Genomic DNA, 14,697 nt, shown 5'->3' on the forward strand with positions numbered 1-14,697 from the left:
CTGAGTAACATTTTAATTTTAAAAGGTCAATATTTACATACTACATTAATTTTTTTCTTCTGCATTTTGCATTGTATTTTGAACGCATGATAAAGAAAGAACAAGATAATGGTTGCAACAGATCTTCCAAGAAACTTAAGATGCTTGGATTTAACTATGTGCTGAAAGAGAACATGGCAAGAACACGTCCGTCTAGCTTTACCTCTACTTCCTTTGGGTTTTTTTGGGAGGAGACAACAAATAGATCTAAAAGAGCTGTATCACCCAAACTGATCATTGCCAAGAGATTCACTTGTAAGTTAGGATTTGAGAACTAACGAAACACAAACATTTTAACAAATGACTCACCTAATTGCTACTTCTGCTACTGAGTTTTTTAAGATGTTAGAGAGAGATGGTAACAACACAGGGCGTGAGTATGTATGTATGTGTATAATAAAATGCATATAGACATACATACATATAGTATGTTTACATAAAGTAAGATAGCCAGGTACTGCAATAATCAACTAAAATCACCACCAGCAATCTGCCCATACTCTGTCTATGCACAAGCAACAATCTACTGCAACCACCTTTAAAGAGGATGCATCTAGTCATTAAACAGGCATTGCTTACGTTGCCTCCTACATTTAAATAGATCTGAGGCAATTTCATGTCTTTATTCCAAAGCCACATATTTGTCTCAAAATTTTTTTTTTTAAAAAACCCAACTGAATAAAAATTCTTAAAACTTAAGTTGGCTGAACCTCAGCCTCTTTGGGATGGATTCAAAACCCAAAGCAGGAGCGTTTCTACAAACTTCTTTGACTTTTGAATCAAACCCATATTCTTAGGCTCCAAGAAACCCTCTAACCCCAATAACGTTTGCTTCTGACAGGACAGCTGATCAACTGCAGATGTTCCTACTGCTGAACTCAGCTGCTGGCCTGTCTGGTGTTTGTCTCTAACCCAGATTTCCAGACACGCACTATTATCACTCCACTCCGAGATGTCTTCCCATCCTTCTCATTAAAGAGAAGCTGCTCCCTAACAGTGGGATGAATAACTGTTTAATGACTTGTTTTAAAGATAAGCATTTATATCTTAAAAATAAAAATTACATAACCTGAGGAGGCAGCGTAGGGGTCCTAGTGCTCACAGTGTGAGAATTAAACAGCACGGGACAGATCACCTCGCATGAGTCTTCAGGGTCGGCTCCCACCAGGCACCTCCTACCTGCAGCTCATTCTCTGTCCTTGGCTTGGGTCTACCCTGAAGCACTAATAGTACTTTATGTATAGTAACTGTGCTGGATGTTAGTAGTATTATGCATAAATGAGGAACTACACAGATGGGGGTAAAACTCACTTCCATGCAGAAATTCTCATGAAGTTACTGTGTCTCATTACTAAGTTGTAAATGGGCTTAGAGTATACTTTCAATTTTTTTCCCAGCGTAGTATTTCCAAAGTACCACACTATTCTGTATTATTTCAATGAGCAAAGAGCAGTTTTACCTAGAAGACTTCTGACAGTATTTATTATTCAATCATTATTTTTAGTAACTTTTTCATAATTGAAAATCTGGACCAAAACTGTAAGAAAGCCAATCAGGTCTTTGTGACTTGGTTACCATTAAATTTTAAAAAATAATAATAATAATAAAAAAAAAATCTACGGTACTATAAACTTGCTTAGTTCATCCTTCCATGCTTGTCATGGCTATTTTGGACCCCATTTGCAGCTGTTTCATTACATACCAATAGTGCTCTTCTGCGGTCACTCAGCTAACAAACCTGTAAGGTTTCTGTAAGTCCCCCCATTCAAACAGTAGGTGGAGTGCTTAAGAGTATTCCTAAAATAAAGGATGAAGCAAAAGCTCACAGTCTAAAAACTAAGGAAATGTTCATAAAAACTGGAATCCAATATAAAGATGACATTTTAATAAGTTTATTCAGAAGTAACTGAAAAAATTGTTCCTTTGGCAACACCATCTAGATGGTTCTAACCAAAAGGAAATATTACGGATTTTACTTTGAATAAAATATAAGCTCCTTAATATTTGCACGTAATTTTTGGGAACTGCCACGTTCACCAGCAGATTCACAATGTCCTTATAGTCCTGTATTTATCGGGAACACCACATCAAACCAAGTCCTTTCAGTTACGGGTTTCTTATGGTTCAGCATTAGTCACAAAATAAATCTCAAAGGAAAAAACCTAATCAAAATAAAGCATAAGGCAATCATGAAACGCTATCCCAAAAGAGCTATTAGGAATGCGCCACTCTTCCTGTGTAACGTTTTTGAAGTGAGCCACCAAATATTTCTTTTTCCTTGTATCTGGCAACGTCATTTAAAACAACCTAGTTACAACTTGGAGTTCACTACCCCACAATGCTACTGAAGGGCAAAGATCCTTGTTTTTAAAAACCAAGGGAAAATACAGCAGTGTTATTCCTACATAGGGTTTTATGGAATAAGTGAAGTTGGAAGGAGAAAATGGAAGTCTGTGTTGGAATAGAAAAATGCAAAGACAGACTTATTTACAAAGACCGAAACTACAATTTTTCCAGTGTCACCTCCAAAGCTCCTCAGCATACTGCTATTCAGTGAAGTAGACCACGTGTAAATCTACGCAAGAATACCTTCTGTGCTCTCATATATACAACGTAACTAATGTGTTTTGTTTAGAAAAGTGAGTTTTCATTCAAATACCTCATACTGAAGATAAGAGCAACCATTATCAAATATTCTTTGCTATGAAGAAAGTTTTTAAATCTTTCGATGTAAACGTTCTCTCTCAAGTCACTGTGGTCACACAGGAGGGTCTTGAAGAACAGTGTCTACATGCATTGAAAGCATTTTGAAAAAAAATCTGTAGTTCCACGTGGTTACAAGAGAACATGAACAAATCGAACAGAAATTCCACCTTTGCAGATCCTCTCAAGTTCAGCTCTTCTGGAGGACATCTTGCCGCTTTCTGTAGTTCAACATAGCATTAAAGACTAAGCTGAAAGGTTTCACAACCCGATGGTTTGGCCACTGTGCCTCATGTAGCTCCACAGTACGCTTCTGTTAGTGTCAGGGTTTCTCTCAGCAGACATCACTCAACTATCAGTGCCACGTTTATGTGGGACAGATCTATCATGTGCCTGTTAAAATTAAAAGAAATTTAAACCTGGTACTCAAACTGATTCTAGGGGTGGAGAACAGACAAAGAGGTTCTAGGAAGGTCACTAATAAACAGATGCTTGATTGGATTAAGAGAAACATTGAGCAGAGGAGACCGATTTAATCTTTTGAAGGGAAGTAAGGAACCGAGGCAGCAGCAGCGCTTTATTATTTACCTGTGGAATTTCTGTTGAAATGCTAAAGCATGTGCTGGCTCCTTAAATTTTGCTATGGCTTTCCGTTGTTGAGGAAGCATCTGTAAACTCTGCAGAGACAAAAAGCCAAAACATCTTTTTAATATTCACTTAAAGTTCCACTTAAAAACCACCTCATTTTGCACCAAACCAATTGAAATTTTGCCATATTTCTTTTCTCCGTACACATAGTTTCTTTTCTCTTATTGGTGTCCAAAGAATGGAAAGAGACTTCTGAGACTGCAGTCAGGGACCCAGCTGAAGGTGTTTGAGCTGGTGCATTAAGTAACTATGCCAACTGGAAAACCCAGACCATCACTTGCTAAGCAAAGGCGACAGCTCTTCAATTCAATCCATACAGATAAACCAAACCCTGCAGCCAAACTCCCACCAACTGAGCAAGAAACATTCAACTGGCCAGAGCTCAACTTCACACACAAGCACCTGGAGTCATTCACCTGAGGTACATTAAAGAATCAGGGCTTTCCACAGGTTAAACAGGACAGAAACAGGAAAAAGAAGTGGTAGGTTTCGATCTCTAGACCACATATCCTCACATTGTTTTAACAAAAACAAGTGGCTAGCTTTTGACAGACTAACCACCACACAACCCCGATGAGATGGCTTAGGTCACCACTTCCAAGTCCTCCTGGTAATGGGAAACCACGCAACACACATCTACCCAGACAAGTCCATCTGATACGTGCTTCCCATAGCATGAGTGCAGCACTTCACAATGCTGTAACTACCAAAAACCCCCTATGTAGTATTGAGGTCTCCAAAACTATAGCACACCTCAGCCAGGGCTTTGGAGAACTCATGTCCTTGCTCCCTGCTGCAGCAGGAAGTCCAGGCAATGCCAAAACGACCCCAGAGAGCAGTCCTGTGACCTTGGTAATGGGAAGTTATCAGGCTTACGAAGATTCAAGTTGATGCTTTGAGTTATCACTTTAGTTACAGTAGCGTATTTTTCAAAAAGACACTTAGGAAATTTGAGAAGATGAAGTTTTACACATTAAGTAGGTACACACCCAACAATCAATGAGAACATGCAACAAGTATTCAGTGTCACAGAATATTCAGGATGGAAATACTACGATTCTGTCACCCCACTGCCTGTCAACGCAGGCCACAGAGATTTCACAGTAACTACATTAAAACAGATCTTCCAAAGGCTTCAGTTGTAGTTTTAATGATTCCAGTATCTTACAGCAAGTTTTCGATGTTTAATGGCCCATGCTACAGCACATTCAAGATAGAATTGTTCCGATTCAGCTTCCAGTTTCCAATTGTTCTAACGGCTTTGGATGCAGAATTAAAGAATTACTAACGTTCTTCTTTTCTGTGCATAAGTTTCTACATAAAGCCAATGCAGTTTTGTACTGGGCTTTATATATATTTATATATATACACACACATATATGTATGTATGTAGGCACCTTAAAACTTTTCTAGATTTCATTATAACCTCCTGATGGATCAGTAACATAATCCTCTGCTCCTACATCTTGCCTGGAACTCAGCAGCACCCCCCACATTTGGATGACTCCAGCACTCTGATGGTCAGTCTCCAGGATTTTAAACTTCACCTGCAAAAACTCTGTATCATCATCTGGACTATTAAAGTATCACATATCTGTAGATAAGAAACTATTCCCTGGGAAACCACATAGAACCCCACTCGTCGATACAGTAAGGGTGACATACTTTGAGATCTCTCAGTGAAAGCATTTTTAATCCAACTAATGTGTTCCCTGTTCATTCAATGTAATACAGCATTTTAAGCAAGGTATCAAACGCCTAGAAAAAATTTGCTATTAAAATTGCCTACTTATATCTTTTTTGAACAGGTAAGACTCACATTGATAAGATGCTTATTTAACAAGAGCCATGGCACCCAATAGTCATACTTCTTTGTATCTAAGGCTGACAATTCAGCTCTAGGCTCTTCCTGTAACTTCTCTATCTGTGATCTTGAAGTAATTAATTTTGGAAGTAGCTACCTTGCACCTTTTTGTAAGTGACAGGAAACTTCCCTCTCACCAGGAAAATCAGAAGTTTAATACTTCCTTCACTCCTGTGATTTCAAAGTGAAAGCTGTGGAAAAACTAGAGGATCCAGCAAACCTGATAAGCATCAGTGGGTTAATTTGCACTGTATGGTTTTTGGAAAGCTGCTACGATGGAAAGGTTTAGCTAAGACACTGCAACTTCTTAGTTTCTGAGCTGGTAGGAATGGGATTTAGCTTTAAAATAAGAAAACACTTGGCAGATGATTTTTGGTCTTTTACCCAGAAAGCTTTTGACAAGGTTACGCACATTTTACCAATGAGAATACAATCACGGTGCAGAAAGCGCCAATGAAAGACCCTGGACAAAGCTCGGTTCTCCTGGAGGTTATCTGTTAGAGTGGGTGAAGGAGGTGCTGAAGTTTGTGTTCTCCTCTTTCAGTGATGTCACTTTATTATGATTTATAGAACTAGATCTAATACACATTCTCTTGACACAACTTTTCTGCCTAGAAAAGAACTAAGGACTAAGTCCTATCACTAAGGTCTCAGTTTTGAAGACTAAGAATTAATCACAGCCATTAAACAAGATTTAGAAACAAGAGACTTGTAAGAGTTGGAAAAAACCCATCTGAACTGCAACTAAAAAAAAAGAGAAGTAGATCTGTTCCTTTCAAAGAACTCGACACTTCTGAGAAAAACCTCTTTGAGTCACTGAAAGGACGAGTATTTCGGAGCACAGTTGGACAAGAGGAGCTGGAAAAGAACCCAGGGATTCATTCCTTCAGCTATACCCTGCATGTCCTGCTGACACCTGCTTCTCTCCCCTCTCCTGAACCATCTCCAGCCCTCCTGCTGGCCACTGATCCTCACAACAATGTCAGGTCTCACTCAAATATCACAGGAGATTCTCCCAATGCTTTATGCTCCAGACCCCTGTTGTGATCAGTTGAAGAGAAATTGCATTTAGTGACTTTTTATACAAGAATTAAGCTATTACTGCATTAATATTCTTGAGATGCACAAATGCAAAATGTGATTTTGCAGTTTATACACCCATAATGACAAATTATTAAGCTGCTCGGTAATTAGCATATAAAAAATTGACTAGAGAAAGACATTCTGGTATAGTGCAGACTTATTAGTGAAAGTAGGCAAAGTATCTAAATATTATTATAGACAACTTATTTATACTTTCATATGAATTAATTAAGTTTATTGACTGACTCATTTGGGTATTATGGCACAGCCTGTTCTTATGCTGTATTATTGCCTTATTTTCCAAAGGGGGAAAAAAAACCATCAAAACACTAAACATATTTTATTTTTAATACTCAATTGCTTTGGCAACATGGCATCAATTCTTGGGTAAGTCTATTGAAAAGCATCTTTATCAGATTTAATTTCACTTCTCAATACAGACAACTGTGGAAACAAAAAGCCAGCCTGACCCATCTGATCTTTTGCTGAACTGCTTAAACACTACCCATTACATAGCCCAGGGGTAAGGCAGTAAACTTTTAGTATCAGGGGCTTTTCAGGTACTGCAGTTACACATCTGCCTATGCTTTAACAGGAGAGCAAATTAAGGACTGCAAAACAAAAGGATAAACTAACACCACACAAACAAAACTTCTCCAGTTGGAAACTGTCTGAAAAATTTTAATGCAAACTGTTTTAATACAAATTCTAAGCCTCCACTGCACTGAAACTATGGTAGTGAAAATGACGCAGAATCACTTTATGTTTGTTTAGGTATATTAGGTATATATATCTTATTCAGGTATAAAAAAAAGTTCTGGTTTGTTTTAACAAGAAAAAAGACAATTACTAAGGTAAGTTACTTAAATGATATGACCACCATGGCCTGAAATACCACCATAACTATCTTTGCTGACAAAGATTTTTAATATCTCAACATAAATTGTTTTCTACATTGTGTTTTCAAACAAATCCTCATCTATCATGACTTGCAAATATGAACATTATTCATCCTGCTAACAAAGATCTCTTGAAACTTTATGTTCTGATTTTGGGACAATATTTACTTACTTGCATTACTATTTAAACCCTGATTTTTATGCTTAACAACATTTGCTGTCAGGCACAGAACAAGTAGGTACAGTTTTGCCAGAGTGTGTAGGTCCTGAGCTGCTGCTATCCCACCCTGAGCAGACAGGTTATCAGCTGGGCATACAACTAGTGTTCCATTTCAGTGGAAACCTGAAGTAAAATAACTGCATACTCATCCTATTGGATTATTTCTGTCTCCTTGAATTTGGGATGACATGCAGTTTAGAGCTGATCCTGCATTTAGATGATGTTAACAGCAATAGTCTGAAGAAAACACATTTTTTTGTGTAACCTGTGGAATTTTCTTGGCTCAAAATGTTGTTCAAGGCATTATCTTAAATATTTACTTCACCAGCTTCTGCTTTTGTTGATTCCAGATACACATGCTAGGAAAATACATACAAAATTAATTAATTTTGCATATCTTAATCATGCTCCCTTGCTAATTTAAACACACTTAAATTTTTTCACCTTTTTTGAATAATTTGGCAGCCATTTTTTTCAGTGATAACACCCAGTATTTCTAGCATCCATAACATTCTCGGATAGTTTGAGTGCTCGCACATTCACTACTTGAAATAACCTCCTAGAAAACTGTTATTTTTAATCATGTTCTTTCACCAATCAGACTATCCACTGTATTAGCCATTACTTGTAAAGAATGCTCTAATAAGTTTGCAAAATTATTGGTACCACTGTCTAATGTATTTCATTAATGTAAAAACCCATACCTGTGCAAGCGTTCATGTTTCACTTTTAAAGTAAACCTGAAGTGCTGCATTAGCTATTTGCAGATGCTTACCTATAATGTTTTCAGCATTATTTTTGTTTCCCCACAATATATCTAACTTGTATTTCTGACACAATACTGTACATCAGGATAGATTTAAACTTTAGTGATATCTTTTCCTATTGCCTAACTACTGGAGAAAATGTTATAACAAGTTAAACAGAAGTTTCACTGAACAAAAGCTCTTCTTGCATGATTCTCTATGTAACTAATCTAATATTTGTATATTTTTATCTACTGACTTTGTTTACTTTTGAAGTTAATAACATTTATCTGAAATTACTACATGTTCAGAGATGAGGGTTTATTTTACTTAATATCTAATATCGAGAAGAGAAACTACATGATTTTAAAGGAAGCAGTTAAGTCTTATTTTTGGACTGTCAACCTCAACGGCTGCTAAAACTTCTATGTGAAGCATGAAATTACAGATGTCTCTCCTACAAATCACCATACAAGAAGCCTTGAAGCAACAGCTCACTATAACAGCAAGAGGCTGGGAAGATCACCACCAAAGTAAGGTGAGAAAAAATACAGAACTGAGAGGGAAAAAAAAAAATATAAAAAAATCAATCCTCAGTGTGTGACAGTTAGTAGGAAGCACAACAATTTTTAATCCTGAAGAAAATATTTCTGCTTAACAATGGTTCATATGGGCAAGATTTACAAAATTCTAGTTTGCTTGGAAAAGGTTTTGTCCATCATTTGAACCAACAAAGCCAAATGGACCTACAGGAAGTCTCTGCAAAAATACCAGTCCTTCCTGAGAAGTACTAGCCCTCCTGCAACACCACATTTCCACAAATACCACAAGGATTGCTATAGGGGACCACGCCAGTGACCTGTTCCAAGTTCAAGTCCTTAACAGCTAGTCCTATGGCTGACAGGCGAGTATCACAACACAAATATCTTGCATCCTATTGGGGGTAAGTTGTTTGGTTTTTTTTCCTTACAAAATCTAGATGACTTCTGGTTTGTACTTTAAGGCTTGAGTAACGTCCTACTAAATGCATAACTATTTGTTAGAGACAAACAATGTTCAAATCTCTATTAAATACTTCTTTCAGTGAATGTTCAGATACAGTGAGCACCGCAGATTAATGGCATTTTGTGATGGCTTGACTCTGGCTGAATGCCAGGTGCCCACCAAAGCCGCTCTATCACTCCCCCTCTTCAGCTGGACAGGGGAGAGAAAATATAACAAAGGGCTCACAGGTCGAGATAAGGGCAGGGAGAGATCACTCACCAATTACCATCATGGGCAAAACAGACTCAACTCAGGGAAATTAATTTCTTGCCAACCAAATCAGAGTATGATAACGAGGAATAAAACGAGATCTTAAAAACATCTTCCCCCCACCCCTTCCTTCTTCCCAGGCACAGCTTCACTCTTGAATTCTCTACCTACCCCCCTGCCCCCAGCAGCACAGAGGGACAGGGAATGGGGGTTGTGGTCAGTTCATCACACGTTGTCTCTGCTGCTCCTTCCTCCTCAGCGGGAGGACTCCTCACTCGTCCCCTGCTCCGGTTTTGGGTCCCTACCATGGGAGAGTTCTCCACGAACTTCTCCAATGTGAGTCCTTCCCATGGGCTGCAGTTCCTCATGAACTGCTCCAGTGTGGGTCCCTTCCATGGGCTGCAGTCCTTCAGGCACAGACTGCTCCAACGTGGGTCCCCCGCGAGGTTACAAGTCCTGCCAGAAAACCTGCTCCAGCCTGGGCTCCTCTCTCTACAGGGCCACAGGTCCTGCCAGGAGCCTGCTCCAGCGCGGGCTTCCCACGGGGTCACAGCCTCCCTTGGGCATCCCCCTGCTCCGGTGTGGGGTCCTCTCTCCCCAGGCTGCAGGTGGAGATCTGCTCCCCCGTGGACCTCCCTGGGCTGCAGGGGGACAGCCTGCCTCACCGTGGTCTTCCCCACGGGCTGCAGGGGAATCTCTGCTCCGGCGCCTGGAGCACCTCCTGCCCTCCTTCTGCACTGACCTGGGGGTCTGCACGGTTGGTTCACCCACATGTTCTCACTCCTCTCTCTGGCTGCAGTTTCTGTGCCCCAGCAACTTTTTTTCCCTTCTTAAATCTGTAATCCCAGAGGCGCTGCCACTATCGCCGATGGGCCGGCCTTGGCCAGCGGTGGGTCCGTCTCGGAGCCGGCTGGCCTTGGCTTTATCGGACATGGGGGAAGCTTCTGGCAGCTTCTCACAGAAGCCACCCCTGTAACAACCCCGCTACCAAAACATTGCCATGTAAACGCAATACATGTTTCTGAAAAAGTAATTCAGTGTGTTGGTTTTAGACCTAAGGTAGTATCATAAAGAAGCTAAAAGCATCAGACAGGTCTTCACATAGTACTAATGACAGCTGTTCTCTCATTTTCAAAGAATGTGTAATACTAACGTAATTCTTAGTCTTATGACCTCTGTTATAATGACAAAAATATGAGTCTATCTTTCCCAAAGTTTCATACCTCATTAGGAATTTGATCTGAATTTAGTACTATTCCATAACGTACTGATTTTGAAAGGCCAGTCGGGGGAGGCACAGAACAACTGGCCATGCAGCACTGCCTCTGGAGACGGGCTGGTTCTACCGAGCATTTAACAGGAGGACACTCAGACTTCCTCCGCAGGAGATTTCCCTGTTGCCACACTGTGCTCCACCAGAATCTCCTTCTATCATGAATCCCTAAACTGAAACACCACAACCCTCCCAAACGTCACAGCTCTGAGAAAACAACTTCATTCACATCATCTTTTTAAGTTGACCTAGTCAGACAGTCACCAGAGGATGAAAAACCCTTCCCAGATCCACTCAGGTGTAAAGGATTGACAATACATACAAAAATTTCCAAGGGATTTCAAATGACTGGCTACTTTACAGATTCAGGTGTACAGATCTACCATAAAGCACTTTCCGAGACCAACCTGAGATCAGAGGTATTCTGGGCATGTTCCCATCTAACTCTGGAGAACAGAGATTACATTCTGACATATTCCCAGCATTAAAAATAAAAAACTGGTTTGGGCTGAGGAGGAATATTTTGTATGGAAAGGATTTAGGCAGCACAGAGCTCATACTGATCTTGATTATCTCCTTTTTCTGTTACCTAAGGCACTGCCACGGGAAAATGCAGATCTTGTGTTGAATGGAAAATGCAACAAAACCAGTATTTCATCATCACTCATGCTTTTGATTGAGAGTTTGCCTACAAACTGTTTAAAAACATACTATTTAATTCAACAACTTAAAAAAAAAGTAATCATCAGCTGTAGCTTTTTCTGCAACTGAACTATTACCAGTGACTAAAACATGAATATCATAAAAGGACCATGCCCTCTGCAGACATTTCTTTAGGCTTGCAGACCTACACTGCCCTCAAATTTCTCCTTTACACATGTTCTCTAATTAAATCTATGCTTGTACAATATCAGTGAAAATAATATTGAAATAGCCTACATGATAATAGCAGCACAATAAACTCAACTTCACTGCAAAACAAAGAACCTTGAGACAAACAGCAGGACATCCATGAGTAGGAAGAAAGAGATCGCTTGCAGAAAACAAACATCTTTGACACCAAAACTGTCAGAGGTTACACAGAGAGGAAGAAGTTAAAAGGGAGATAACAGAGCACTGGGAGATGGAAACCAAGCAGGTAGGAGTGAGACTGGAGCAAGCACTCATTTCAATTATAGGAGACACATGGGAAATAAAAGTTTCCTCCTTTACTTAATTTCTTTCACTGAAGTAAATGGACTACCTAATAGACCGCACATTCAGTTCATCGGTGAGTTTGGGATTAGGAGTTGCAGTTCATACGAAGCTGCTAAAAAAGGGTCTCTGCAAAAATGAAGTATAAACTCTCCTAGCCAACATCACCTCCAAGTGTGTGATCCAACCTGCTCTGCAACAAGTCGAACAGCAGCACGGCAGGCACTTTCTGAAAGAAAGATGGGATTCTGTTTATTCTTCCCTCCCGTCAATAAATGCAGACACATTTTTATTATCCTTGCAGCCTCCTGACACCTAAAGCATCTTTGCTGGGAGCAACACTTCCTAGCCACTACCAACAGGCATAGAGGCTGGGACAGAATGTATTTATTTTATCCTCAGCTGTTGCAACTGATCTCTTCCACCTCCTGTCCCTCCTTCCTGCTTTTCTGCCACCTTTGACTTTAGAAGCGCTCAGCTTTCCATCTCCTTATGCAAGATGAGATGAGAAGAAAGGATCTTCTGTCACTGAGATGGGCATCTGTAGCTCTCACACCACTCTACAGCAGGGCCGAACCGGACAGGCTCATGACGAAGCTGCTCTTCTCTTCCCACGGACAGAGCAGGACTGCCCATGTTTTCTCCCACAGCTTCTGCAACAGCTGAAGGTATTTTTACAGGCAGGAAGACCACACAGGTCGCCACGCCAGCCCTACACACCTCATGCGCCATGGCACACCGAGAGCCATGCTGCTCATCTGCAAGAGCACCCACATTCTGGGTGCGCTCCTCCACGTGTGCTTGTCATTTCCACCAATACCTCTTTAAACTAAAGACAAATTCAGCAATTTTGAATACAGTGTCCGTGCGGATAGCTGCCTTTACCCTAACTGAGCACTAGGTAGCACTGTCACTCTAAAAAAGTGAAGAGAAGCACATCAACATGGCAACTGTTTTTCCCCTTCTGGGACCAGAAAAGAAATTACTACCTTATCAGAGTAAAACTCGTATTTGTACAACTACTCAAAATACACCTACAATCGCACCATTCTCATCGCCTCTGATATAAAACACTAAAGTTTGAGTGTTTCTTTTTCCTTTTTTTTTTTTTTAACATCAGAATTTATGATCTTAAATCTTCACAAAGCAATACTGAGATCTTGCACTGATGTTTTATGTTTGCAACCATTTGATGTAAGAAAATATGATTACAGATAATTACAGAACACTGCCACATAACAATCACTCAGTACTGAAATTATCTGGAGATCTAGCAAATGATCCCCTCTACCTGCCACTATACAAAAAAAAAAAATAATCTGAAGGTGGCAATGACTAGCTGAACACAAGCCTCTTTAGACAGCATAAACATTAAACATAGATTCAAGAGCACCAAAAAAAAGTGCCAGGTTTTTCATGACCTTTGCAACTTATTAGTAATCTACTTTAGCAAGTGGTTCTGGATGGATGTGTATTGAATGTCACTGCTCCAGCACAGTCCCCAGGAGACTCTATTTTGGTGGTGTGCTCAGAAATCTTCTGTACTTTCCAACACTTTTGAATGCATAATTTTATTAAATAGCATGTAATTATTTTAGATTCAGCAGTCAGATTTTACTGCAGGTACATTATTTGTACCTGAAAGCTTATCCTCCCTCTCCAGAAACAGTCTGACAGCAAACTATGTTGAAAGGAAGCACTTCTCCTGCTAATTTAATCATGTTTGAGTTGTAAAATACAGTTATGACTGAGGGGCTGTTCCTGGAGCCCCAAAGATTTTCTTCTATTCAGTAGCTTGAGAATCTTAATGGTATTTTTTTCTCCTATGTTAATAAAAGAGCAGCTTTAATGAAGCAAGGATGAGTATTAAAGAGTCTTCAGTGATTAGGCAATAGAGGGTATTTCAAAGCTGATATATGGGAAAAGATAATTTTCTCCATTTCTAGGGTATGGAAGGGAAAAAATGATGAATTTCCAACTTCAACTGTAAAAATCTCCTTCATGTTCTCTTATGCATGCCCAGCTATTCCCAAACCCTGATTCACAGAACCACCACCTCAGTGCAAGCTGATGGCAAAGCTAAGAGCACTGAACATCATAAATTGAGGGGAGTTTTCAACTTCCCTTCCTAAGGCTTGTGCAAGGTACTTGTAACTTGATACCGACATGAAAAAGTTAAAATACAACTCCAACCCTATTGTAACCAGAAAAACCAAAGTAATTTCTTCCTCCTCATTCACTCAATTGAGAAATTATACGACTTTTTCCATAAATACATTAAAACTTCTCTTATGCCAGCAAAGATCCTCTTCCTGAGAAAACACATGCAGGATAAGCACACTGCAATAAAATCAGGAGCCAAACTATATATTTGAAAATAGGAACTGCTCTACAGATGTACCACTATGGAAGGTGCAGGTTAAGCAGAGGTCCTGTACCAGGTGGCATGAGTGTTCACGATTTATTCTTTGTCAAAAAGCAGAGAGATCATTCGGAAGTATTTCTTTGCCTTCTCTGGGAGCTATGCCTCAGTGCAGCCATTCCCATGCTCAGGTCTTGACTGCAGCAGAAATTGATACACAAGAGGCAATATTCAATTTATGAGCTGCATTTGCACGCTGCTTTGAAGCAAGATGCTTACTTACCATTCGAGGTGCATGTCCTACAGTTTGGGAATCTTTACCTTTAACCAGGGGTTTGGGTGTTGGATAATTGGCACATGTCATTTCAAGCACTATCCAGGCAGGAAGATAACTCTGTAAATTCTGATTCAG

The 14,697-nt window shown here is 39.8% G+C and overlaps 1 protein-coding gene across 5 annotated transcripts in view; it reads right to left on the reverse strand.

Annotated features, from left to right (window-relative positions):
• Positions 1 to 388: 388 nt before the first annotated feature.
• The window catches only part of RBM33 (RNA binding motif protein 33), a 105,480-nt gene continuing 91,171 nt past the window's right edge, over positions 389 to 14,697 (reverse strand). For 4 of the 5 annotated variants that reach the window (XM_049798766.1, XM_049798767.1, XM_049798764.1 and 1 more), the window contains 2 exons: positions 3,331 to 3,419; positions 389 to 3,135 (listed from right to left, as the gene is read on the reverse strand). In XM_049798766.1, the coding sequence (XP_049654723.1) occupies positions 3,087 to 3,135; positions 3,331 to 3,419 (138 nt within the window). In that variant the 3' untranslated portion in view covers positions 389 to 3,086. Of the gene's footprint in view, positions 3,136 to 3,330; positions 3,420 to 6,176; positions 6,293 to 14,697 lie in introns of those variants that run through there. The other variant, XM_049798765.1, reaches the window with a different exon arrangement.

The sequence above is a fragment of the Accipiter gentilis genome, chromosome 4 (assembly GCF_929443795.1).
Source record: "Accipiter gentilis chromosome 4, bAccGen1.1, whole genome shotgun sequence".
In the NCBI taxonomy this organism is placed as follows: Eukaryota; Metazoa; Chordata; class Aves; order Accipitriformes; family Accipitridae; genus Astur; species Astur gentilis.